The sequence below is a fragment of the Lethenteron reissneri genome, chromosome 61 (genome assembly GCF_015708825.2).
Source record: "Lethenteron reissneri isolate LAM-NWPU_2019-01 chromosome 61, ASM1570882v1, whole genome shotgun sequence".
NCBI classification, from domain to species: Eukaryota; Metazoa; Chordata; class Hyperoartia; order Petromyzontiformes; family Petromyzontidae; genus Lethenteron; species Lethenteron reissneri.
Genome location: NC_083839.1, coordinates 575,754 through 603,727, shown reverse-complemented (window position 1 = coordinate 603,727; position 27,974 = coordinate 575,754). Strand labels below are relative to the sequence as shown.

At 48.9% G+C, this 27,974-nt stretch overlaps 1 protein-coding gene across 1 annotated transcript in view; it reads right to left on the bottom strand.

The window, feature by feature from the left end:
• Positions 1-2,380: 2,380 nt before the first annotated feature.
• The window catches only part of LOC133358311 (integrin beta-5-like), a 43,352-nt gene continuing 17,758 nt past the window's right edge, over positions 2,381-27,974 (bottom strand). Inside the window, exons 9-16 of the mRNA XM_061576566.1 lie at positions 20,084-20,218; positions 14,289-14,618; positions 13,450-13,615; positions 11,240-11,462; positions 9,168-9,268; positions 7,425-7,544; positions 6,244-6,410; positions 2,381-3,651 (exon numbers count right to left, since the gene is read on the bottom strand). Of these exons, the coding sequence (XP_061432550.1) occupies positions 3,574-3,651; positions 6,244-6,410; positions 7,425-7,544; positions 9,168-9,268; positions 11,240-11,462; positions 13,450-13,615; positions 14,289-14,618; positions 20,084-20,218 (1,320 nt within the window). The 3' untranslated portion in view covers positions 2,381-3,573. The remainder of the gene's footprint in view (positions 3,652-6,243; positions 6,411-7,424; positions 7,545-9,167; positions 9,269-11,239; positions 11,463-13,449; positions 13,616-14,288; positions 14,619-20,083; positions 20,219-27,974) is intronic.

The following is a 27,974-nucleotide window of genomic DNA, read 5'->3' as shown; positions in this document are numbered from 1 at the left end:
TGGGTCAAGTTTTGACAGATTTTTTTTTACCTACTCAATGGATGGCCCCTTCGGTGGGTCAAGGTCTCCCATTGGTGCAGGGAGACATCGGCAGTGATTGGTCGGGAGACGAAGATCGAAAGGAATTGGAGGAAAGATGTGAAAGGTAGAGAGGCGAGAAAACGAGCGGTGGACTATAGGATGGTCTAGAACCATTGGGTGGGGAAGGGCCAGGATTGGCCGAAGGGAGTGGGGTCATAGAAGCTTCCAGAGAGGTCGCTTGGGAGGTATGAAAGGGGACAAGCAAAACGGGAGAGGAGACGTTGGAGAAGATGGCGCTCAAGCCTCAAGAACCAAGCCTGGGCATCGTTGGTGCTGAGTCTGAATAAAAGGCTCTTGTTAAGTCACCATGTCTGTCGGTGTCACTACAAAAGCATTGACAAGGCCGAGCCAGCGGCGGTCGCGCTATCGCCGACTTGCTGATGATCACGGTTCAAATCCAGTGGCCGCCACGATTAATACTGTGGTAATAACCCGAGTGATAATTATACTACTGCTGCTGCTGCTGCGCGCCGTCTGTTTCACTCACAGTGGACCCTAAAGATCCCCTTGGCGTCATTCGCAAGAGCGGGCCATCGTGTGCCGGCGTCGGGGTCCCAACGTTGCCAAAATTCTAAGGTTATGCCGCGGATCACCCAAAATTGTATTCTGCACAACAATCATCCCCCCCCCGCCTGGCAGGTCACACTTGCAACAGAGACTCTCCTGGTCTCTCTTAAGTTCTCACCTGACAAACAAGTTTAACTTATCTCATGATGAAGCAATAAACTCACTTTTGGGCGCTAACAGAAGCTGAAAATGCCACCCTCCAAATCGCTTACACCCTGACGAGTTTTCGCCAAGCAGGCTATAAACACTTCACTGCCGTCCTCAAGGGGTTACAGGCCAGAACTTGTGGCACCCAGAAGGCGCACTTCATCACGTTTCTGGCACGGCGTCACCCGGCTTTTCCATAAATTTATATTTAAGGCTGTGTTAATGACAACGTTTTGTGAATTATTTCTACGTGTTAAAAAAAAAAAGACGAAATGTTCTGGGAATAGTTCCAATGTTTTTTTCTGGCGTCATTGCTCCGTGTGTGTCCCAGGGTCACCATAAAAATGTAGCATAATAAAATATATCAAGTGTTAAAAGCAGAGACATTTGGTTATTCATTACGCACACAAAGTCAATCCAATCAAGTGAGCTTCGAGACCCTGGTGTTGTGTTAAGGGGTCTCTCTTGAGCAGCAAGCAATAATACGGAATCTCAAGCATAGTAAGTTTGCCTGCGTGTGGCCAGCGGAGAATTCAATCATACGGGACCATGGAATGGAATACCCGACTTCTCCGCGAACGTACGCATGTATGTATGTTGAACTTATTTCGCACTGTACACGGACAGAAAGCAAATCAATAATAACCTGCTGGCTTTTTACGCTGGTATTTACATGTATCAACCACACGCTAAAACATTTCCATTACCGTAGTCTACACACTTTGTTTTCGCCGCTACGGATATGAGGGCCCACTTCGTTAGCGGGCCACACATGCTGCTGGACGGGCAACCGCAACATTTTAAAGGGGTACAAAAAAATTTCAATGTGAATTGGAATTATTTAGAATCAACCGAATCCAATTCTTACCAAAAGTGTTCACGAAGCACCGGGCATTTGTTGTAACCGGCAGTCGTGCGACATTTAATCCATATTCGCCGTGGGAAGGCTTTTATGGATTTAAACAGTTTGTGTTCCACTACGGCAACGGAGCGTGTGAACGTATAAAGAATTGGCGCACGTTTCTACAGGTAAACGCACGCGCGGACGCACGCAGGGAATGTCAAGTGGGGTGCTTCACTTCCCCACTTAAAGCGAATTTAACACAGACGTGTTATTGCTATACATGACCACGCGTTTATATTACAATTCATCAATAACTTAAAAAGGATGATTACATGGTTACACATGAAAGGATACTCTGAAACTCCATCTCAAGAAACTGTAGACAATTTTCATTGCAGTGATCCCGCCGTCACTGTGTTGATTATTGGCCGGCTGCATTTCGCGAACACGTTTCCTCTCCGATCGGCACAGGATTGTTGTCACTCTGCGCATCTTCACCGTAACAATGTGGTCGCATCGATGTTTTTCCTCCAGGCCCTCCGGTGTGTTTCCCTCCACATTTACCACAAACATTGCGCGTTTTAGAGAATTTGGCTGCTATAAATTTCCACAAGATGATAAGCCACTTCTTGTTGAGCCAGCATTTTGATGGCCAGGTCGCTTCTGAAAAATAGCTTTTTAGCTGCTCAATGGGCCTTACCTGATGAAATAAAATTGTTTAGTTTTAGTTCAATAATCATCACAATCATTTCGGCAATAGTCACGATCACCGTGATGACGGTCACCGTGACGGCGGTCACCGTGACGATGGTCACCGTGACACAGATGTCGCAACCGGGTACCCAATACCCGTACCCTACCCGATACCCGGGTACCCGTACCCAGCCGGGTACGGGTACCCGTTTGCGACATTGGTGCAGCCGGGTACGGGCAGACCGTGGGTCACTGGTGAGTCACCGTTTGTCACTCATTTCCCAACGTCTTGTCTCTTCTCACAATTCAAGTTCCTAGAATCAACCCACCCGCGCCTGCAACATGGCTTCATCCCAGAGGTCGCAATCATGTACCCGATACCCGTACCCTACCCGTACCCGGCTGGGTACGGGTAGGGTAAGGAATCAAAACCCGTTTGCGACCTCTGCCGTGACGACGGTCACTGCCTGTAAATGACAAGGTGAGCCTGCCTAAATAAAATCGCAACTTCATACGCTGATTTCGGGATGACTCGTTACATATATATACATACCGACTTTTCACTGGCACATCCGAGATAAGCCAGCGTGGGGGGGTGGGCATTTAACGGCACGGGTTGGACTTCCCACCGGCCGTTTGCCATGTCGAGCCACCGCGATACTTTGGCCTCGCGAAGAAGGCTTCTGAATCTGGCTCGGGGCCAAGCAGGGCCAGAGTGTTAGAGAGGGGTGGTGGGGGCATACAACGCATTTCATTGCGTGTGACAGTCGTTCGGTGACGACTCTTTAAACACAGCACGACCCCTCGCCCATTGGGTGGGAGACAACGAGCCGTCGACGGACATGCCCCACCCCCCCCCCCAATCCACCCGGTGCAGCTCAGTTGTACGGTGAAAAAAAAATGATGTATAAGCATGGCAGGGGGTGGGGGAGGGGGCGGATAACGAGGCAGATGCCATTTAAGAGGCAGGTCGACGGGCGGGGGGGGGGGGTGGTGGGGGGCCTCGGCAGGGATGGAGAAAAGTCGAGTGATGGGCGCGAGTCGGTCACCACTCGGCTGGCGTCCACGTCGGTCCGGCCTGTCTGGAGGCGACGGCTCGTTGCCAACAAGGAGGAACTCGTTGAACCCGGCCTCAAGCGAACGTCTCCTGGCAGATGGCCCGCTTACAAGGGGCGTGTCACGGCGTTGGTCTGCGTTCCGATCCGCCGCGCGTCGCCTCCGACCTCTCCAAAAAAAAAACCTCAATTCCCAGACGGAAGCGGCAGCCCGTGGAAGGAGACCTCGGAGTGGTTGGAGTTCGGGAAGAGCGGGTTGGAGCCCTGCGAAAAGGGGGAAAACGCAGATGAGCGGCGAGTTCGTCGGGGAAAACGGGACAAACGGCGCACAGTGTCGCGCGATGAAAGAGGCCGGTCTGTGTGCGGGAGTGAGTAAGCGTGGGGTGGTTTCGAATGCCGAGCTTGTGGACGGCAGGATGTGTCAGCGGCCGACGCTCGTGTGTGAAAGGTACTGTCCGGGCCGAGCGAGAAGCTTGTTTGTTGTAAACACTGCCGCCTAAACCCGCAGTCTGTCGCTATGCAATGATTCACTATTTTGACCGAATAACTTTGGTGACGCTGCTATTGCAGCGTTGGCAGTCGGTGCACAAGCGTACCTTGACAAAAACTAATTTCAACACATAGGTCAATAACGCCGCTTTAAAAAAAAATATATGCATCAAAATACATGACAGGTGACGTTTTGGGCAATGGCTCTTCGTCGTAGCACAGAGAGGCGAGACAGAGTGGATAATACAAGTTGAGAGTCGAAGTCCACTCTTATCACCCAGTGCATCTCTGATTGCTTGCCATGAAGACAGGCCATTTGCCTGAGACGTCACCTATTATGCAGGGTGGCCCAGAAGTCAGGACACATGAGGTTAAATATGATATATTTTAACGGCGGCGTAAAACATGTTAATTGTTTCTTCTTAAAGTTACTAGTCTGTTTTAATCTATTATCATCATTGATATATGTCTTCTGCCTGAAGGGGTCACCTCAAATCTGTCGTTCACAAAACTTGAAGAACCCTGATCGGCCATGATCTATCGACTGCTAGATGAAGGCCTTCCTAAACTGGCGTTACCCTCTCACAAGCCTGCGACGTAATATACGTTGAATGTCTTTCGCGCCGTACGGAGCCAAAACCGCACTAATCGGAGGCGCTAATCCAGCCGCACGCGCGCTCGTTCCACCGTCGCTCCATCTCCCTCGGCGGAGCGTCCTCTCAAGACGCGTTCCCGTTCCTCGGCTGCCGCTCCGTCACGGTTCCTGACCATCGGCCATCATCGTCCCCCGCTAACCATGACGTGCCCCGCTCACTTCGTTTTTTCTCAAGTCTGAATTCTCGCGTGTGAATTGCGCTCTCAGATCCATGCGATCACCCCTTTGCCCGTCCTGTCAACGTGATTTCCGAGCGTGCATCCCTCCACGTCGTTGGCTCGCGCCCGGCGTTCTGGAATCGGATCGCGATAGCCAGGCAGTGGGGGGGCCACCGGTTCAAATAAACATCGACAACGGCAAAGAGATTGGACTGATCGGTATAAGTTAGTCGTAACTTTCTGCCGCCTTCCTGTGAAGGTTTCCTAATTGGCACGTTCTGTTTACGTGACAAACCTTAATAATTGGCCATGTCGGGTGGTGGCGAGTTTAACGCCACATTTATATTTACGCGATCCAACCCAACAAAATCCTTCATGTTGGATGATATTGGTCGCGTTTTAAATTTCCTGGCTTGATTGTGAAGTTGAGATTGTGGTCTGGGATGTGGACTCCTTTCTCTGTTGTGATAACTTATATTATTGTTATTGTTGTTGTTTGTGCTGCTTCTGTTGTGTAGCCATTTCTTAATTTGTTTATTCATTTTTATTTAGCTTGGTAGTAGTAGGGTTTTCATTTGCTTGGCAGTGGCTGTGTAGGGGATTTGGTCCTTATATAAAATTAACGTACAGAGTTATGGGATGCTATTAGCATGAATGATGCTATATCGAATGTAAGTATTATTATAACCTGTTCTGTGTTCTGTGAAAGTGCTGCTCTGCAGCTGTCTGGAACGCTCTTCCTTCCTTTCAAATCATCGAGCATGACAAACTCATTTGTTTAGAACTGCTCTTTCTGTGTTCAGTTTGTTTTCCCCCCTCCCCGAACTTCCGATTGGCACGGTTGGCTACGCACAGTTGCGATAGAAGTTCAAAAGACATTTCGAAACATTGATATTATTTAGATGAATTTTGCTGATATAAATTTCCACGTGACAAGCCACTTTGTTGACTTATCATTTGTGGCCAGGTCACGTCTGAAAAATAAATGAATACCTCGGTGGGCTCGAGCTGGTAGGATGGAGATGGTTGAGTGTTGTATTTGTATGATTGTGTGCGATTTGTTTATCTTTCGATTTAAAGCTTTCGTGACTTCAGAAATTCATATTCTTGGTTCTTTCGGTAAAGTCGCGTAAAAGAGAAATAATAAAATAATAAAAATTTAACTATAAAATTCTCACGACGTTTCGATTGCAACATAAGCAATCATCATCAGGTGTGAAAACCACAGCAAGAACATTTGAAAAAAGTGCTAGCGTTAAGAAAAAAACCGCCACTTTTTCAAATTTTCTTACTGTGGTTTTCACACCTGATGAGGATTGCTTGTGTTGCAATCGAAACGTCGCGAGAATTTAATAGTTGTATTTTTATTATTTTATTATTTCCCTTCTACGTGACTTTACCGAAAGAACCAAGAATTTGTTTAACATCTTTCTTGTACTTTGCACTACTATCATGTTATAATATTTTTTGTTGTTGTTGCAACCTTCTTACCCGCCTCAACTGGCTCATCGGATTCCTCCAGCATTAACCAAAGATTCCGATTCTGATACGTACCGCGCCCCACTTGGCGTGCATGCGGTCGTTCTGGAAGCGCGAGAAAGCGCGCCGGTCCTGCACCGTCACCATGAGCTTCCACGCGAGCAGAGCGGCGACGCCGGCGAGCAGAACGCCGGCCACGACGCACAGCACCGCGTTGGTCTCGCTCACGCCGTGGGCGCACTCTGCGTGACGGCGCACCGGGGGTGGGGGAAGAGGCGGACAACACGGGAGCCAGAGGAGTTCACGGGATATTAACTGCCTCGACTGGTATGCAGGAGGTCGTGGGTTCCATCCAGACCCTGACGCCTGCTGTATATTTAGAGTTTGCGTCTCTCTCTCTCTCCCTGTGTTCGTGTGGATTTTTCTCCGGGTCCTCTGGTTTTTCCCTCCACGTTTAGAATCAACGTGCGTTCAGAATATTCGGCTGCTGCTATAAATTTCCACGCGATAAGCCACTCCCTTGAGCTATCATCTGTGATAGACAGGTCTCTTCTGAACAAGCCCTATAAAGCTCTGTGGGGCCTTACCTGGCAAAATAAAATTTAGTGAATAGTTTCATAGTTTATCAGTAAGGGAATCAGGCAGGTGTGCGACGATGCTTGCGGTGCGACGTTGGTTGGAAATGTGCTCAGTGGCGGTCAGTGGCTTCCTTGTCACTCCTCTATCACTACTACCGTGGTTACCATTTCCCACGAAAATCACTCCTTGATCGCTCCGCACATGTTGAGGACTCAAGTCCACCAGACTGACTGGTGCCCCATCAACCCACGTCTATGCTCCCAGCCCTTCAACAATACCCGCACTGACCAGCATGACGCATTCGGTCAAACAACCTCTACGACCCGCTCGTCATGGCGGGCGAGGCCCTCATCTGGCAGTGGATTTGCAAAAAAACTTCAGTATACAGTCAAACCTTGGATTGCGAGCATAATTCGTTCCGGAAACGTGTTTGTAATCCAAAGCACTCGTACATCAGTTGTGATCACGTGACGCTCGGCAAACAAAGCGTATACACGCACTACTCGTATTTCAAGACGTCGCCCGTTTATCAAAATAATATTTTAAAAATTTGCTCGTCTTGCAAAACACTCGCAATCCAAGGTTTTACTGTATATAGACATACGCACATGCACATGTACCGTAAATACGAGTATGATCACATGGTGAACGCTCGTGCAGACTACGGACGGGTTTACCTGGCTCCTTGAGCGCAGCCAGAACGGACTTCTCGTCCGAGTCCTCTGTGTAAGTGAACGACATGATGCAATCGTCCTGGGTCTTGTAGCTGCAGGTCACGGCGTCCTTGTGACTCTCATCTGCATCACCAACACACGGGGGCGCGCAGACGCGCCCGCCCGCTGCGTGACGTCAACGGCGCATCGCAGATCGCCGCTGCGCAAGCGACGCGTGGACGAACCATCGCCACGCGAACTCGACGGCCACCCTCGCGGCAGGCAGCGGCTTGTGGCTCGCCCGTCGAACATGAAGACGGTCACTGCATCGCGTGGCGCTCTCAGATGCGCTTCCGCGGCCGTCTGGAACGCTCTTCCTTCCAATATTAGGACCCCACTGGGAGCTATCTATGCACTTTTAAATCATCTGGATTGAAAACTAATTTCTTTAGAACTGCTTTTTGCGTTTAGTTTGTTGTCTTTCGGCCCTGCACCTCCGATAAACACGGTTGCCTACGAAATGAGTTAAAATATACGTACGTACATACGTGCATACGTGTGGTTACCGAGCAGTCTTGGGGCTTCAAGACAAGTCTCCTGGGAATCGACACCGCTAGGCTCTCACATCCCTGAGAGTGACCTCCGGGGTGTGGGCTTGGGTCTGAGGACTTGGCTTGGAGCCACCGGCCTTGACCAAGGCCTAAGCCTAGAGGAGTGGTCCCCAATCGCTTGTCCACAGACCACCGGGAGGGTCGGTCTGAAAGGTCGTGGGGGATTGGTCCGTGGAACTGCCCAATGATTCGCAGACCGCATTCACGGCTCGTCAACACGGCTGGCTCTCGGCGACATCTGCCGATTCCTGGCATTCATCAAGAGTAGGTCTAAGTTTCGAAATGTGCGTTATCGGTGCACGGAGGCATGCGGAAATATTTTGAGGGTTGACGGCGGTCCGCACCTCCAATGAGCACGGTTGGCTACGTACGGTGCGAAAGTTCAAAGTACGTACATACAAGCGAGGCCGGGAACCATTGGTCTAGATGGGGTGGGAAACTTTTTCTGCAAAGGGCCATTTGGATATTTATAACATCATTCATGGGCCATACAAAATTAAATTCATGTTGCTATGAAAAAAGCGCATCGATTTATTGAATTTCGAGTCGTGCGGTTGCCTTGGCAGGGCCAGACGAAATGATTTCGCGGGCCTCATACGGCCCGCGGGCCGGACGTTCCCCACCCCTGGTATAGAGCACGTGGCCTTGACTGGTCTTGACACTGGCTTCGGACGCCCAGGCACCTGGACCTTGGCTTCAGCCTGAGCCTCGTAACCCCTGGTCCTTGATGTCAAAGACTGTGTACTGGGGCATGCAGCGCTGCCTACAGCATGCAGCCCAGCAGGCATTACTCACCATTGTCTTCGTGCTGTTCGCCTTTTGACGTCCTCTGGTCTAACACCGTTTAAGAACTACGCTCTCAAGAAAGCTGTACTCTGGTCTGGACCAATCAGTTTCAAAGACAATACATATACTTACCAGAGCAGGTTTTATGTTTGCATGTTCACTACAAGTTACATGTGGTCAATGCAAACATGATTCCTAGTAAAATATTTCAGCTTGGTCTTTTAAAATCTTAACACAACTGTTTTATTGCCAGAAAGGGGTAAAACCTATTCTTATATTTTGATACTGGCAAGGGATGTCCCATGAAGATGTGCAGCGCGTGCGTGCGTGTGTGCGTGCGTGCGTGCGTGCGTGTGTGTGTGCGACGGACCTATCGTCTCCACTTGCTGGATCTCGTCGACGCACATCTGCGCACACGAGCCGTCCTCCCAGAGGCGCCCCCGCTGGAACAGCCGGCACTCGACGCACTCCCTGTGAACACGTAGCGTCCGAACAATCACAAGCGCGGAGCCGCCCTCCGGAATGCGCACCGTTTCAGCCAATCAACACATTCCTGCGGAGGGAGCTGGTAGGAACGTTGGGTTGCTCGATCAATGGCCAGGGTCAACGGCGGCGTGGTGTATTCTGCAAATATGCCCGACTGTGAGGGCGGCAACAAGCCGGCGTGAGTAGGTTAAACGTTGAGTTTAATAAAAAAAAAACAGTATTATTTTTATTGTATTATTTTCTATCTACGTAACTTTACCGAAAGAACCGAAGAATAAATTAATTATGAAGAGTGGGCAAGCCACAAACAACAACAACGACGACAACAACGAAACCGTGCCAGACCACACCAAGAGAACACACAGTAAAGTATCCACTCAACAAAATGGCACAAAAAACATTGAACTATCTCTACACATGGGGTAATGATCAAAACGTATACCACCTCGCCCCCACCGCAACATGCGAGCCGCGCCGGGGTCCATTGCGGGGGTCAAGGAGCTGGCAGGTTATATTCCCACTGCAGAAAGCCCGGAGAAATGCCGTCATTTTTGTCACATTCGGGGCCGTTGACACGAATAACAACGTGGTATTTTTTTTTTAAACGTCCGCTGGGAAGTGCGCGGCGTGGCGTTTCCGGTGAATACTACCGCGGTATTAACCCGCCGGGTGGCTCAAGCGTGTGGCTCGCAATCGCAAGGTCGCGAGTTCAAATATCCCCGTCAGAGGGGGTCGACTCAGCCCATCATGACTCCTCCGAAGCCGATTAAAATGAGTTAACACTTTGCGAAAAAAAGCTGTTGTCCTACGCAAAAGACTCGCCTCCCCCCCCTCCCACACTAAGGGATGTGGCATTTCAACCACTGACTATGAGATGAACGACGCGCTCAATGCTCATACGATCAATAAACCACTTTCAGTTGCGACTCTACTTTTTTAACTTTTAACTTTGAGCAGAGCAGACGCTGGGCTCGAAGGACCTCTGGCGAAAAACGGCGCTGTCGCTCCAGCCGGGCCACGGGGTAAGAACGTTACAGGAACACACACACACTTAAGCGGTTGTGCTTTCGCTAAGTTGTCCCCACCTGAAGGAGGAGGCTTGTGTTGCACCCGAAACGTCGTGATTTAATTTAGTTAAAATGTTTACCTACGTGACTTTACCGAAAAAACCAAAGAGTATGAATCCTTGCCGTCACAAAAACTTCAAATCTAGATTTAAAGTTACAGGAACAAACAATACAGAAACAACGATACGATAAGAGTGCAAAGTACAATAACGGTAAACAAATCACCCAAACACGTACAAATAAAACTAAACCATCCCCATCCTGCCAGGCAACACCCACTGAGATATTAACTTATTGTTCAAAAGCGACCAGGCCACAAACGATCGCTCAACGAAGTGGCTTATCATGTGGACATTTATCGCAGCAAAATAATCTAAATAGTCTAATCACATGTTTCTAAATGTGGAGGGAAAAACCGAAGGGCCCAGAAAAAAAATCCACGCGACCACGGGCAGAGAGAGAGAAACACGCAAACTCCAAATATACAGCAGCAGGCGTCAGGGTCAGGATCGGACCCACGGCCTGCTGTATATCAGGCGAGGTAGTTAACATCTCCAAGCCACCGTGATGATGATGAGAGAGAGAGACACGCAAACTCCAAATATACAGCAGGCGTCAGGATCGGACCCACGACCTGCTGTATACCAGGCGAGGTAGTTAACATCTCCTAGCCACCGTGATGATGATGAGAGAGAGACACGCAAACTCCAAATATACAGCAGCAGGCGTCAGGGTCGGGATTGAACCCCAGACCCTCCTGCACACCAGGCGAGGTAGTTAACATCTCACCAACGTGGCGCTTGACTGGTGGAGGGAGGAGGTGGTGGTGGGGGGGAGAGTGGGGGGTAGGGGGAGGGTGTTGGGTGGGGGGGGTGCCCCGTGGCGTTACTTTTTGATGCTGCAGGCGTCGGGGCACGTGGGACACTTCTGGCAGACGTCGCCGAACGCGCCGGGCTGGGTGCACACGCAGCGGCCGCACGAGCACAGCCCCCGGCCGCTGCAGAGATGCCCGTCGGCGCCCAGGCAGGCCTCCGTGCGCGTCGTGCAGTTGCAGCTTTCGCCGACCCAGTCGGGGCCACAGCGGCACTCGCCGCATTCGCAGTGCCCGTTGCCTGGGGGGGGGGAGCACAAGAGAGAGGGGGGGACGGATGACGGGCGTCAGTTTAACACGTAGCGTCAGGCTTTGGCGACCAATATTATCTATGGTGTCATTCACGTGAATAGCATCCCGTGATGCTGTTCGTTAATTACATATAATGACCAAATCCCATATATACATACTCTTAGTTTTTTCGGTAAAGTCACGTAGGTAAAAAATAAAATTAAAATTAATAAAAATAAAATAATAATAAATCACGACGTTTCGGAGGCAACACAAGTCTCCGTCTTCAGGTGGGACCGTCACAGCCAGATTTGCTGATACAGCATAAAACTAAGAGTATGAATCCTTGCAGTCACGAAAGCTTCAAATCTAGAACCCATTGATACAGCACACTATCAAGCAAATTCAAAAATGAATTGAACAAATTAAGATGTGACACCAAAACAGAAAGCTCAAGCGTCCGTCACCTGATGACGGACGCTTGTGTTGCGCCAGAAACGTCGTGATTTATTTTACTTATACCTACGTGACTTTACCGAAAGAACCAAAGAGTATGAATTCCTGCATTCACGAAAGTTTCAAATCAAGATGGAAAAATATAATCACAATAGGGAGGTCGACACATCCCAGACCACGATCCCAACGTCCCAAGGAAGGCAGAAAATTTATCACAGAGGGCTTTCACAAACAATATTATCCAGAAGAGGTTTTTGATGTTGGTTAGATCGCGTGAAAATAAATGTGTCGTTAAACCCGCCACCACCCAACACGGCCAATTAGTAAAGGTTTGTCACGTAAACAAAACGTGCCGATCAGTTACTAGTTCAGCACACCGGCGTGTTGGAGAGTAAATCCACAACATTCACAATTTGAGCACCATGAAGTTTCGCCGGTAATTACAAACACGACGGGCATGTTTCGGCATCGGACGTTCCACGCTCACAATCCTCACCGACGATCCGGCGCTCCACTTGGAGTCTCACTCGTCTCTCTCTCGCTCATACCGGCAAGGCAGTCAAGGGTCCTGGATCCCCACTACGTCTACTGAGTCTGAAACGAGGAACTCGTTAAGGTGTGAAAATTACACTGGTCAACAAAAAAAAACTTTTTTTTCTGGCCTGGACTTTTGCTGTTTTAGACTAATTTCAGGGTGCTGATTCCAAATCTGATCTCAGATTTGTTCTATCACATCATTTTTATGCTATCGGCATACCCCATTTTTATTGATTTTACCCGAAATTAACTCTGTCACTTATGATTGCAAGTTGTTGTGAGTCAGTGACTGCTTTAGTGTTAAAATATGGTGCTGTATATTTAGGATAGTGTGTTTATAATATCATTTTACGTAGATATCCACATTTATTTAATATTTTTCTTCTGCAGTTTTTATTGAAAATGCAATATTTGATATCTCAAAAACCTGATGTGATAGACAAAAACTGATGCCAGATTTGGAATCAGCACCTTAAAACCTTATGGCAGAAAAAGTGTGTTAACCAGTGTTATCAGCACCGGCAAGACTAAGACGTCCGGCACGGTGCCGACCACACGAAATCCTCGTGCCGTTGTGACATCCTTGACAGGCTCTCGCTCACAGCACTTTGCCCTCCCAGCCTATGCAGGCGACATGGGAGGGGTGGGCGCCAGATGCTACCTCCCTCGCCTTGTATACAGGAGATCGTGGGTTCGACCCCGACGCCTGTACATTTGGAGTTTGCATGTCTCTTTCTCTCAGTGGTCTCGTGTGGATTTTTCTGCGGGTCCTCCAGTTTTCCCCTCCGTGTTTAGAATCAACGTGCGGTCAGTGTATTTGGCCGCTGCTATGAATTTCCACGTGATGACAAGCCACTTCGTTGAGCTATCATTTGTGGCCCGGTCGCTTCTGAAAAAGAGCTACACAGCTAAAGGGCCTTACCTAATAAAAAAAAAAAAGATTTTATAATTTAGTTTATGTCTTGTGTGTATGTGCACGCACACACGCGCACGCACGTACGTACCGGAACACAGCAGCCCCTTGTGACGGAGGCACGAGAAGTTGTCGCACTCGCAGAAGGCCCCAGAGACACGGCCAAACTCGCTGGCGTGGCACAGGCACTGGCCGCACACGCACTCCCCACGGCCGCTGCACGGCAAACTGCGCTCCCTCATGCGGCACGCCGAGCCCTGCCGTCGGACACAAAGACAAGGGGTCCCCCACCCCAACCGTGGAGCCTTCGCAGAATGTACGGGGGGGGGCAAGCGCTATGAGCGTGCGGCACCTATGAAAGTTGGCACCGGTAACGAGAGGCGGTGTGGGTGGCCGCCGCCACGCCACCCCGACCGCCTTCGTCTCCCCGGTGGCGACGTTTACTACACATCGCACCAGGTACTCATTTGAGGCCGAGTCGACCTAGGCGGAGGGCCAGGACCGGTTCAGATAATAGTCACTCGTGTTGGCCGTGAGCGGGAATCGAACTTGGGTCGCCGGGTTCGTTGCCGCTTCCCAACAACAACAACAACCCCCATTCGGTGACGTCGCTCGTGCCAGACTATGTGCATTCTGAGGCCACGTTAAGCGTCGAAGGCTCGCTGGCAGGAGGTCACAAGACAGACCCAGGTGACCGAGAGCACTGGCAGATGCACCGCCTGTGCCCCCCTACTGTGCCAACTTGCTGCGTTTTAGCCGCCCGGCGCTCCGCTCGTTGTCGTGGAGGGCGACTGCCTCCAACCGCCCAGCAGCGTCCTTCACGAGCCTCCTCCTCCACAGAGGCTGCTCTTGACACCAACAAGACACCCCCACCCTCCTCCACCCTGCCCCTCCTCCCCCCCCTTCCTGGTGAAAAGTTGCACACCGTACCGGCGCACTCCCGGACGGTCCCAGCTCTCCCTCCTGGCACTCGCACAGCTCCCCGATCCTGCCGGGGTTGCAGCGGCACAGGCCGCAGGAGAGCGAGCCGTACCCCCCCGAGCAGTGCGGGCTGCGGAGCACGACGCTCGCCTCGCAAGCGCAGCCGCACCGCACCAGCGCCGTCACGTGCAGGCTGTCGCGGAAGCCCACGGGCTTGATCGTGAAGTTGCGCTCGTAGGAACGCGCGCCGGGGCCCACGGCGGCGCCGCTGGTGCCAGCGCCGTCGTCCCCGGCGCCGCGGGGGCATCCACGCGCCTCCGCCGTGACGGTGAAGCTCACCTGAAGTGGGACGACACGCAGCGGCGGCAGCAGCAGCAGAAGTAGCAGTGATAATAAAAAATATTAAAAGGCTTTGTACGTACGTACGTTGAACTTCTTTCGTATCGTACGAAGCCAACCGTGCTAATCGGCTTTACACTTGCCGGCAAAAATACAGGAGGTGTTAAGCTGTTTAAACATCAAATAGGCACCTCTATCCGCAAGGTATCATCAAGTCTGCACGAACCATGCATGCTTGTGGTAGAATATGCAAACAGATGTGGCTTTGATAACAACGTATGCATTGTCTTTGAAACCGAGTGGCCTACACCAGAGACAGCCTCCTTCATGGCCGAGTCTCACCGGTGTCAGACCAGAGAACACCGCCAAAAGGCGAACGGCACAATGAAAACGCAAATATCAAAGCATCGATGGCTCGGGTGGAGCAGTTATGGGGTCCCATCGATGTAGAGATTATTTAGTTGGAATATTTTGCCCTTCGCGTAATGTGAGAACAGGGTTTAGTCACGGGTGGCTGCTCAGATTCAAATCCGCAATCATCTCACAGGTGCCGGCATAGCCCTCCGACACGCTGTTAACAGCACAAGATCAATACGTTCGTCAATAGCGCTGCGCCGAAAGGAATAATAAATATATAATAGGTGAAGTAGTGGAAAATGGTCATTCATCATAGCCAGCCTGTTGCCCAATGCCGTTTCTAATCATGTATATTTTCCTTCTGGGGCAGTGTTATTGCCCTTTGTGCCTGCACACCACTGCCAACGGCAGTATCGCGCGATAACAATGTTGACGAACGTATCAGTTAGGTGGGCCACCTGACTTTACTCTCCACGTGCTCGTGTCTTAGCGTGGGCGCTCGTGCGCGCGCTGGCTCTGTGTGCTCTGACGCGCTATTGGCTTCCCAAGTACTACCACGAGGTGGCACTGTACGACAAAAACAAATAAAATTTACATGCAAACCGAAACATGAACACACAACGCAGACTTCTTAATCAGTCCCTCCAGAAAAACGCGGAGTTTTTTGGTGATTGTTGCGGGCAAAAATCGTTGATTATGCGGCACGTTTTCTTAAAAAATGCGATGGAATATGCGGGATATTTATGCAATTTTACGCGATTAAATTGTGGGAACTTGCACAAACTGCGGTTTGATGAAAAATAGAAAAAAAAGTAATTCCCCCAACACCCTATTCACTAGGCTACTACTTTAATGTAAAGAGTAATTTCTTATTACTTCCTATGATAAGCAAGCATACTACATCACAGAAAGTGCTGGGAATATTTAAGTTCTCATCTTGTTTTATTTCAGACCTTAACAAACAGATGGCTCAAACTTACAAAACATTGAGTCGAACAAGTTCTGTAGCTTTACGAAATGAATATGCTACAACTTCTGTCAAAATGAATAAATAAAATATTAAAAAATAAAATGTGTGCTTCCTGTTTTACAGAGGTAGCTATACAAAACAGACATCTTCTGTTAAAATAAGTGTTTTCAGTGCACAGTAACGTAAGCAATACAGTAACAGTACAGTCTTACAGTAATGTAAATTTACATACTACTAACAAAAAAGTGCAATCTTACAACTGTAAAGTTGCATAAACTCCTGAATAAAACTAACTACGTAGCCTCTAACACTGGCCAATCATTCACCATCCTCATCCTCCATCCCCTCTCCCTCAGTGTCCATCTCCTCCCCCTCCACCATCTCCTCCCTCTCAAATGCTCCACTGCGGACTCGTTGGTTATGGTAAAGGAAGACCAAGGCTTTGAGGTTTTGGTTGGTAGTTGATCTTCGGTTAGACAACACTAGTTTGTAGATGCTGTTGCTGATTCCGCTGCTGCTTTAACCATCCTCGAATGTTTGTCGGTTGCAAAGTGACTGTCCAGCGTCGACTTCCGCCTGTGGTCCAACACGCAGTTGCACGGAGTGCAAAATAATTTGCCCCCACTGTCATGTAACACACTGGGAAACTGCTTTGCGCGGTCTTATGCGCTTATGTTTGTTGGCAAATGAGAAAGATTTGCGGGCTTCATCATGGTTTCATTGGCATCGCGGGGTTTGCAGCTTTTCAATGATGTCGTGTAATGAGTGACGTCACTTCATAACGTTCCCATGGCAACAGGAGAAATGGCTGCGCTTGTGTGAAGTAAACGCAACATTTTTCAACTTTCTGCTAAGATATATGTGACTTTTTGCAACGAAAATGCGGGGATTATGAAATCATGCAAGCCCGCATATTTTGCACGCGGAAATCTGCAATTTATGCGGCGAAAGTGCGGCGTATTTGAAAAAACGCGCCCCCCGCATAAATATGCGGACTTTGGCTGATTTTGCATGGAATCATGCGATCGCATAATCGCGTTTTTCTGGAGGGACTGCTTAATACGCACCAAACCATTAACACACCGCAAACCAAACCATTGCAACGCTAATCAAACGCACTCAAACTATTTCCCCCAACCACCGGCACAATTCAAACTGCTAACAAAGCAATGCATGAGCACGCGGTATCTACGCGTACAAAATAAGCCACTAACAACGCAAACCCACGTGCGCGCACAAACTAGGCCCTTCGCACAAACAAGGCCCTTCACACAAACCAGGCCCTTCGCACAAACATTTACACAGGCAGCTTGACAGGTTTCGCGCGAATAAATGTCTTCGCGCGAGTGATCCCAACGTTGGCAAGTCAACAGCCAGACATGACGAGGAGATGGGGCGGTGCGGTGGCTAGGAGATCTTAACTACCTCGCCTGGTATAAAGGAGGTCGTAGATTCGATCCCGTCTATGACGCCTGCTGCATATTTGGAGTTTGCGTGTCTCTCTCTCTCTCTCCCCGTGGTCGCGTGGATTTGTCTCTGTGTCCTCTGTTTTTTTCCCTCCCCATTTAGAAACACGGGTTGAGAGTATTTGGCTACGATACATTTCCACATGATAAGCCACCTAATACTGGTAGGAACCTCCTGGTTACACCAGCCCACAGGGGATTATTGTGTCCATCGTGCAGGGAGGGGCTGGGTGGGGAGGGAGGGGCTGGGTGGGGAAAAGCTGTGGAGGGTGGGGCTGGGTGGGGAGGGTGGGGAGGGGCTGGGTGGGGAGGGTGGGGCTGGGTGAGGGGTGGGAGGGGTGGGGCTGGGTGGGAAGGGGCTGGTCACCCCGTGGTGCCCTAATAAAACTCTACGTTTCACCTACTCACGCCGGCTTGTGCCCGCCCTCACAGTTGGGCATATTTGCGGAATACACCACGCCGCTGTTGACCCTGGCCATTGACCGAGCAACCCAACGTTCCTACCAGCTCCCTCCGCAAGAATGTGTATGCGCTATCATTTGTATTTATATAAATGGTTAATATACTTTTGCAATTTGTACTTAGTAAGAGAAAAGATACCTTATTTTACATTTTCCCTCTATTTTGCACTCCAATCGTTTTGTATTGTTTGTTGCCGTGACTTTCTGAGCCACCCCTACTCGACATCTGTGAAAAATCGCTTCATAGCTCATCGGATTTCTCCAGGATAAAAAAAATTTATTATTTATTTTTTATCGTAAAGATTATATGCAGAGGATGATTTCATATAGGCACGTATACAACCCAACATAACGTTTCAGTTATCTCCCTGAGAGACTCACTAAGCGTGAGCACACGGGAACAGCGACGATTTCAATCGCTAAAATACAAAGGGTAGATTTGAGGCAATGGAACCCTAGATTGTCACAGCAGAGATGATGAAGTACTTTCCGACAAACACTGAGCTACACGTGACGCTTCTGTGCCGAAACACAGAAACCCCCGGTGGGTGATGGATGGTTGTTGCTATGACTCAACGGCATCAAAATGTATTACGGTGGTAATGTTGAAACGACGTCTTGATCAGGTTTCAATGCTATTTCGTGTTTAACCGGGTGTGAACTCAACAGGCCCGTCTCGTCTCAATTTGCAAGTCACCTGGGGCATTGATTCACCAGCAGCGGGTGATGGTTGCCGTGCGTATAATGTAGCCACAGTCTGACCTTAACAGTCGTGAACAAGGCTAAGTAAGGTGAAGCGTACTTGAAAGAAGGGAACCCGCGTCATTTGTGTGAAGGAAAGAGACTAGATGAGGTAAGGACAAAAATAAACCCGCTAAGGGCCACCGATTCTTCAAGATCATTCCTGTGAAGCCAAGTTGAAACAAGACATCCCTTCATTTTTATATCAAATTACAAAACGACTTTTTTTCAAAAAATGCTCCGGTCAAATGACCGTTGATAAACGACATCATTTAAAAGAGGTATCCGTGAGCCTTTCCTGGATAAACGCCAATACTATTATAACAGTTACGCGTGCCTCGACTCCTTCACTGCGTGTGACATCGGGCGTCACCTACGCGCATCTCGACCCGTTCACTGCAACGCGCCGCAAGTCGGCAAGCCGTGAGGACACGCAAGCATCACCACGGTGTCACTCGGCGAGTGTGACGTTGATAGCGGCACAGGTCAGCTTCTGCGGTGGGAAAAAAAACCCAGATGACGGTCGCTGACCCACGCTGGGCTGGCCCGGCACAGGACCACAACAAACTAACGCACAAACTAACCCACAAAAAGCAGTGGTAAATGAATTCGTTTGCCAATACAGAGGACTTACAAGTGCAAAGCTCCACTTGCTTCCTAATATCGGAAGCAAGAGCGCTCGAGACGGCCGTAGAAGCGCATCTGCAAGCGCGCCATGCGGTGACCATCTTTGTTCGATGGGCCAGCCGAAAGCTGCTGCGATGGATGAACGGAGATCGCGTGGTGGTTTATCGCTCCTTGACGAGCTCAGCAAGGTATTGTGGGTCACTTGAGGCAAGAACTTTCTGTGTGTAATGAGTGTGACCTTGAAACGTATTTGTTCGGCTACCGGAAGCCAATACAGCTCAGCGAGCACTGGAGACGGACACGGTGTCGGACCTTGCAGTACCCCGTGCCAGAGAATGCTGCACACACCGCAGCCTGAGAATGTTTTTGGCAGACGTCCCGTAGAGCAGTGCGTTGGAATCATAAGTAAAACTCAGTGTTTTATATATATAGCAACTTTCACGCAAGACCTCACAGCGCTGCTTTACAATACAATCCCAGTAAAAAATAAAAACCCTAAAACATTAAAACCAAAAGAAAAACCAACCCTACACAGACGGATACGCAGGAGAAAATAAACGCGGTTTTTCAGACGTGCGCCGAAAACCTCGACTGACGGGACCGTCCCTAACGGAACCGGGGGAAAAAGGCGTTCCGCAAAAAGACGAAGCCAGACCACCGCAAGCTCCGTCAGCCATTGAGCGCAGATTTTTGTAGCGGGCCTCAAGCGGGACACGGGCACGCACGGCGGGATGCACGGGGGGACGCACGGCGGGACACAAGCGGGACGCAAGCGGGACGCACGGCGGGACGCACGGCGGGACGCACGGCGGGACGCACGGCGGGACGCACGGCGGCTCTCACCGTGTCCCTCACGCGGAGGCCTCCGCACTGCCGCTGGCCGGGCCTCACCGTGCCGTTCTGGCACACGGCCGTGAAGGAGAGCACCACGTCGTCCGGCTGCTCGTACACCTCCAGCTCGACCTTCGAGCGGATCTTCTGCTCCCGGGAAAGGAGGGGGGGGGGTGGTGGGGAGAGAGAAAAGGAGAAGCGAGGAAACGAGAGAAATAGGTCGTCGGAAATGAGCACGACGGCATAACAAGCAACCACGCCGCGTCTCGCTTGTCTTCCACAAGCTTGCACCCCCCCCCCCCCACCACCACCACCACCCCGTACGCTCAAAATGTGTATTCTTGGTTCTTTCGGTAAAGTCACGTAGATAGAAAATAAAAAAATAAAAATGTTATTTTATGATTTTTATTTTCTATCTACGAGACTTTACCGAAAGAACCAAGAATATGAATTCCTGCAGTCACGGAAGTTTGAAGTCAAAGTTCAAAATGCGCTCTCGGCGTCACAGAATGCGAGAATCTCCATTGGAACTATCAAGAGTGAGCGGTGCCGCACCCCCCTTGCCGTTCACAATGAAGGTTTTTGTGTCGTAACCCTCCACCACCCGACACAGCCAGTAAGGTTTGTCCCGTAAACAACGCGCCAATTCGTTTACTACCTCAGCCCACCGGTGGGTTGGAGAGTAAATCCACGACGTTTACAATGCGAGTAACGTGACGTTTCGCCGGTAATTACACCCAACGTCATCGGGCGATTTGCCAGAATAGTGAAGCAATCCACCAGCTTCCGGTCTTAAATAGAGCAAGATGACGTCATCACTGAACCCACCAGGCGTCGGGGTTAGGATCGAACCCACAACCTTCCGCGTACCAAGCGAGGTAGTTAACATCTCGCCACCATGGCGGGATACATACCCTCGTTTCTTCTCTGTCCAGTCTGGACGCTCAGGCTCACAGGGCGCACGAACTTGGGACCGAGCGTTCGTAAAAGTCTCCATTGCCCCCCATGCCCCCCCCCCCTGGCACCCACCCCCTTAACTCGCACGGAAATATCCCCGTGGCTTTCTCAGTTACCACGTTTCGCAGCGGCGAGAGGAGGAAATCCAAAGCTCACGTTTCCCCAACGCCAATTGTGCTGTAGAAGGTTTAGGTGAACGCATCTAGAGGTGACTTAGTGGTCAATCATTCCTGCCACACCTAATTTATGAATATGCACCGATTATAGAGCGCAATTGCACTCTGGTTGGATGCATAAGAATATAGTTTATTCATTCACAACGTATAACCTTCAATCACTTCTAGATTTGAAGTTTAAACCTTCAATCAAACCATCCTCGAATACGGCTCTTTAGAGCAGCGCTCGAGATGGAGGTCCTTCCGCCAGCAGTGGCAGGAGAGAAACATTGCAAGGATGTGCCGTTACCTGCTCAACACTGACGCCAAAAACAGAGACATACCATCACACACTTCTGGCTTATGCTTGGTGACGTTATACGGTGCAGGTGTCTCCCCCGTTGAGCGAGCGTCTATAGCTCTATTGGGAGTGTGTAATTTGCGTAGCAAAGTTCCAGAACAGTCATGAGCACCATGTGCTTTTTGCATCGCTCGGCCCTTCCCCATCTCCCCAGCGAGGTCCCCCGCACGCGCGCGCGCGCTTGCTCCTGCCTGCGAATGCGCTCGCTAACATCGAAGGACGTTTTTGTCATCGGAAGCATCTGGTGAAATGATGGGGGATCGTCATTCCTCGCCAGTCTACACGCCACAACCCCCGTATATCCTGTTCCAGGGCGGAGTGAATCAGCGCATGCGGAGGAAGGCGCGAACCGACGAAGCGGTTTCGCAGAGTTTGCAGAGGCCGAGCGAAGGCCCCCACCCCCTTCTCCCCTCTCACCCCACCACGGCGCAACCTCACGTTGTGTGCAGGTGACCGCCGTCATACCGGCTCTCTCCGTCCGGGAATTTGTCGTCTCTCACCCAACCTGCCGAGCCATCGATTTAAGTTAAACGAGTCAAGATCTGGAAGTCACAATACGTGTTTTTTTTATGTAGTCTTATTTACAACGTTTTTCATGTTTTTGTTTCCTTTGGAAAATTTATTGAGCTCATTAATTTTACATTAACATGTCGCGGTGGCTAGGAGATGTTATCTCCCTCGCCTGGTATGCAGGAGTTCGTGGGTTCGATCCCGACCCCAACACCTGCTGCTGTATATTTGAAGTTTGCGTGTCTCTCTCGCTCTCCCCCTCCCCGTAGTCACGTGGGTTTTTCTCCGGGTCCTCCGGTTTTTCCCTTCACATTTAGAAACGTGCATTTAGAGTATTTGGCTGCTTTAAATGTCCACGTGATAAGCCGCTTCGTTGAGCACCAATTTGTGATGGCTAGGTCGCTTCTGAAAAAGAGCTATGTAGCTCAGTGGGCCTTACCTGAAAAAGTAAAACAAAATATCCATATTCTTGGATCTTTCGGTAAAGTCACGTAGAAGGGAAAACAATAAAATAGGCTGCTGTGTTTTTTCACACCTGATGATGATTGCTTGTGTTGCAATCGAAACGTCGTGAAAATTGTATTTTATTATGTTTTATTTTTATTATTTTATTGTTTTCCCTTCTACGTAACTTTACCGAAAGAACCAAGAATATGGATCCCTGCAGTCACAAAAGCTTTAAATCGAAAAATAAATAGTTCATATACTATTTTTTGACATAGTTTATTTAGTTTATTTTTACACTTTAACATTTCACGTATGAAATATAATCGACATAACTCGTGTGTAAAGAATACCCCGTTGAAGAGCGGCAGACAAGGACCGTGGCTTAACACGAACCCACAGATCGTCACAACGGGGCGCCCAACTCTCCGTAACAGGAGTCATGACTTGCGTGTGAAATCACATTCTTCACAGAGATCCGTAGCAATGGGAAATGTTACAAATGCTTGAAGTCTCCTTTCAGCCAACACATGCCATCCGCTCCTATGAAGTCAGCCTCCTGTATGTTGGTCGGCAATTGGACTCGGGTGTCGTTTTACAGCGAAACGTCAAAAAATATGCTTCTGTCTGAACCCGTTTCAAGGTGAAAACACCTTGGCGAGACAGTCACACAGAAGAAAAAACACGTGGTTATTAAAGTTACCGACTTATTTCTCAACGGTATTTTTTTAAACGAATTTTTATTTATTATACCAGGTAAGGCCCACTGAGCAATATACAGTGGTACCTCGATATAAGTCGTTAATTCGTTCCAGAAGGTAGGACTGATACCGAAAATGACGTAGACACCAAACGAATTTTTCCCATAAGAAATAAAGGGAAAGGAAATAATCCGTTCCAGAGTTTAAGAAATTATATTTTATATGGCATGTTATACATTAATGGGGTTGTATAAAATAATTTGGACACTACTTATTACTAAAATGCATACATAAATTTAAAAAAATGCTTAAATAAATTAAGGGTTGTGCACTGAACAAGATCAACTGTACAGGCAGACTGAGGAGCGGCGCTTTGTTTGAGTCGTGAATGGGTTCTACGCGGGTACGCGGCGACTCATCCTGACCCATACAAGTTCTAGCAAGTGCGTCGTATCCCAAGCAAGACGTCGTATCCCAAGCAAGACGTCGTATCCCAAGCAAGATGTCGTATCCCAAGCAAGTGCGTCGTATCCCAAGCAAGACGTCGTATCCCAAGCAAGACATCGTATCCCAAGCAAGACGTTGTATCCCAAGCAAGACGTCGTATCCCAAGCAAGACGTCGTATCCCAAGCAAGTGCGTCGTATCCCAAGACATTTTTTTCTCGTCAAAACACGACGTATACCAAATTCGACGTATTCCAAAGCGGTCGAATACCGAGGTGTGACTGCAGCTCTTTTTCAAAAGCGACCTGACAACAATCTATAGCTCAACGAAGTGGCTTATCATGTGGAAATTTATAGCAGCCAAAAATTAGTCTAAACGCGTGATGTCAATCCTGAATGTTGGAGGGAAACGCCAAAGGACCCGGAGAAAAATCCAAGCGACGACAGGGAGAAGATGAAAACTCCAAATGTACAACAGGCGTCACAGGGTCGGGATCGAACACACGACCTCCTGCATACCAGGTGAGGGAATTAACATCTCCTAGCCACCGCGGCACCCCTGGGTGTACGGATGCATCGACTGACACCGATTATTACCGATTTCCAGGCTAACGAAACGAGTGTCACATCTCGTATGCGAGCATTTATGTTTTTTCTATTTGAATATGGTGTACGCAGTGTGTTAAAATGACCCCCCCTCTAGTCAGTAAGGGACCACTAGATTCAGTAAAATGTTTAAAAAGGAATAACCAAATCTTCAAATGAGTCGCCGCCCTGACTGGTGACGATTCGTCGAATTGCGAGTTGGGCAAACCATGACATCACCACACAGCAGTGCTCTTTGGTTTTTCGGTAAAGTCACTTAAGTAAAAAAGAAAAATGAAAAAATAACTAAACTAAATCACGACGTTTCGGAGGCAACACAAGCTGCCTCCGCAACACACACGCTGCCTCCGAAACGTCGTGATTTTATTTAGTTGTCTATTTATTTATTTATTCCTAAGTCACTTTACCGAAAAAACTAAATAGTACAAATCCTTGCAGTCACGAAAACATCAAATCTAGAACCACACAACTGACTGATCGTTGGACTGCCATTTATTCCGCGCATGCTCACCTCTCTGCACGTTACTCTACTCGGCAGTAAACGGCAAGACATTTCATCCTCGGCGTGAATCAAGTCAGCGGTTTCTCTGGTGAAAGGGGAATGAACTAATTATGGATGTCTGACGCCACACCGCACCACATGCAGCGTTTGCTCTAAAACATGGCCCCGGTTCCGTTTTCCTCTTTGTCACGTCCCCAAATGTTACTCTCCTCGAGCTCTCCGTCTCATATGGAAACGATTTTTTTTAATTCCGACACCATTCCTAACTTCTCTTTTACGCGTGGACTTTTCACGACCAAATATTGAGAATGACAATTATCGCCGTCTTTCGGGTGAGATCACCGTGCAGGTTACAATGTAAAACGTTTTACCAAATACCCTCCCGCGACAGCCGACACAGCCAATCAAAGTCAAGCTGCCACGTGACTGGAAGATATTCCGAGCGACTTGGGTTTTCAGGACAAGTGGGATTTTAAACGCCACACGCAATGTTAACAAGTATAAACCCGTAAAAACAAAGTTTTTCCCTATAAATCCTTTATATGCGTGGCGGCTAGAGTCCTCTCGTCCTCTGGCTTGAGATGGCTGCCACCTATGGGTCAGATGATTGTCTGCCAGTATTAAGCAATTGGTAATTAAATATTTAATTTGTTTTCCCTAAACAGTGCAAAAATTTGGGAGAAAAAAATTCACGAACATTAATTGTCTCGCACAAAGAGTCTGTGTGCAAAATGTCAGCTCGATTGGATCACAGGAAGTGGGTTAAAAAACGACCGAAAGATTTGCACGGTCGTAAGCAAGCAAGCACGCAAGCACGCAAGCAAGCAAGCAAGCGAACTTAATATAAAGGATTTAAAAAGCGACATGCCTCTGGTTTTGCTGAAAATCAAGTAAACTGGCACATTTGCCCATCACGTGACAACTTTATTTCATTGCCTCTGTCATGTGGTGGAAGGTTACAGTTAAACATTGTGACATTGTACACTACGCAATGATCGAACACAAAAAAGAGAAAGAGTCCCGCCTTTTGGCGTTCTCTGCTCTGACACTGGTGAGACGAGGTCCTAAAGAAGGCTGTCTCTGGTGTCGGCCAATCAGTTTCAAAGACAACGCAGATATTATTATCAGAGCATGTTTGCTTGCTTGTCCACCACAAGTACGTGTGGTTAATGTGAACTTGATTCCTTGCAAAAGGTTTCTATTTGTTGTTTTAACATCTTAACCCCTCCTGTTTAATTGCCAGAAAGCGTAAGGCGTATTGTTCTTTTTTCATGCACAGAACTACAGTAGAACCTCAGAGATCGAACGCACCAGAACTCGAACCAATCGGTGTTCGAACGATATTTCTGAACATTTTTTGCCCCGGAAACCGAACGAAATTCGGAGGTCGAACGGGCAATCGCGTATGGCAGCGTGCATGACGCTTGCCCAGACAAAGGTTTTTCCACCTCCTCCTCCTCCTCACCACCTTCCACTCAAGCCATCAACTCTCCTTACTACAGGTAAAGTGAAGTTCAATGTTCATTTATTTCATTCATTCCATATATTTATTCCATTTATTTATTGTGTTTCTTGTTTTTTTGTATGCTTTTATGCATGTAATTACTGTAAGCTTCGTGTAAAAATGCTTTATAATGAGATATTTCTTTTGTCTGGAACAAATTAACGTCATTTACATTCATTCTTATGGGGAAAATTAATTCGGTGTTCGAACAAAATCGGTGTTTCGAATGTCCTTCTGGAACGAATTAAGTTTGATCGCCGGGGTACCACTGTACTTTGGAGATCCCTTCGAGTGCCCTGTTATGCACACTAGGTGGCAGCAACTTCCCCATCTGCACCGGGACACAGCGATGTTTGTTCCATGACATTCCAACCCACTTTTTCAGTTCTCAGGAGACTGAAATTTAAGCCGAACTAAGCACAGAACAAAATGTAAAATGATTTTATTCATGGACGCCGGAATATGAACACGACATATTATTGAGGTGAGCGGCTTTGCACTTGGAATGTTGCGAGTTCAAATCCCTGACTGGGGGTTTGACTCGGCCCATCACTCCGGCTGGGTCGATAAAATAGATACCACTTTGTGGTGCCATCAACAGTGGTCGTGCTATGATATCACTCGCCCCCCGTCATAGAAACGAGGAGTTTCCACCACTGTCTTAGGGCTGTCAACAACGGATGAGCTCCACCTCCATGCTCATTTGAGCAGCAAAATCACTTGGATCAATGCAAGCGATCCAGAGTGGTGCAGCGGTCGTAGCGTGTTACTTCGCAATCAGAACGACAGCCAGTTCAAACGCCAACCGGCGTTATCCAACCCCATCACCTCTCCATGACACACAAGTCACATTTTGTCAAGTGAATTTCCCCCTGCCATAGGAATGAGGAATTTCCACCACCGGCTGCGGGTTGTAAATTGCACACGATCGGCGACGAATACGTTTTCGAGCGAGTAAACCGCTTCCATTGTCTGCACATATATAAACATATATTTTCACACACACACCAGTGCCGCCGACTCTTTTTACGGTATTATTACGATTACACGCCTTCTCCCGCAGCAGCCCCAGAACCGAGGCTAAATATACTCCGCAGGAGGAACCATGGAGACGGGGGGGGGGCACCGCGCACCACACAAGGGCAACACTGTCGCTCCTCCGCACAACAACAAACATCTCCCCCGGGGCCGACTGACTTCGGAGCGCGTTGCCCGTTCCTGTATAACGGCAAGGCCCAAAATTTCTAACGGTCGCGCACATCGGGCGGCCGACTGAGTGGCGGTGGCGGCGTTTACCGCCGATCCACCGCTTCCTACGAAGTGGCAGCTCACGAGACGCCGGGAGGCACGACGCAGCCGCAATATTGGGTCTGTCTCAAGAAGGGTCCCTGCCAAGTCAGGGATATAACTGCTGGTGGTGGGGGGGGGGGGCACAAGCTGTCGAAGGTGGTCTTAACACCAGGGACAGACGGCAATCATAATAATGACGGGAATAAAGGAAATCGATTTTGACACATTCGTCAAAGTTGAGTTTGTTATTGACGAATTTTTTCAACGGAAATACGTATGGAATATTTGTGCCTGCGTACTACGCTGCCAGCTCATAATCGTAATAGATTTTGTAACGTAGCATCTTTCGTCAAAAAGATGACCACAAAAGTAGTTCAGAGGATGATTCGTGTTATCTCGTATAATCATGATCATCGGCCATCTGCTGC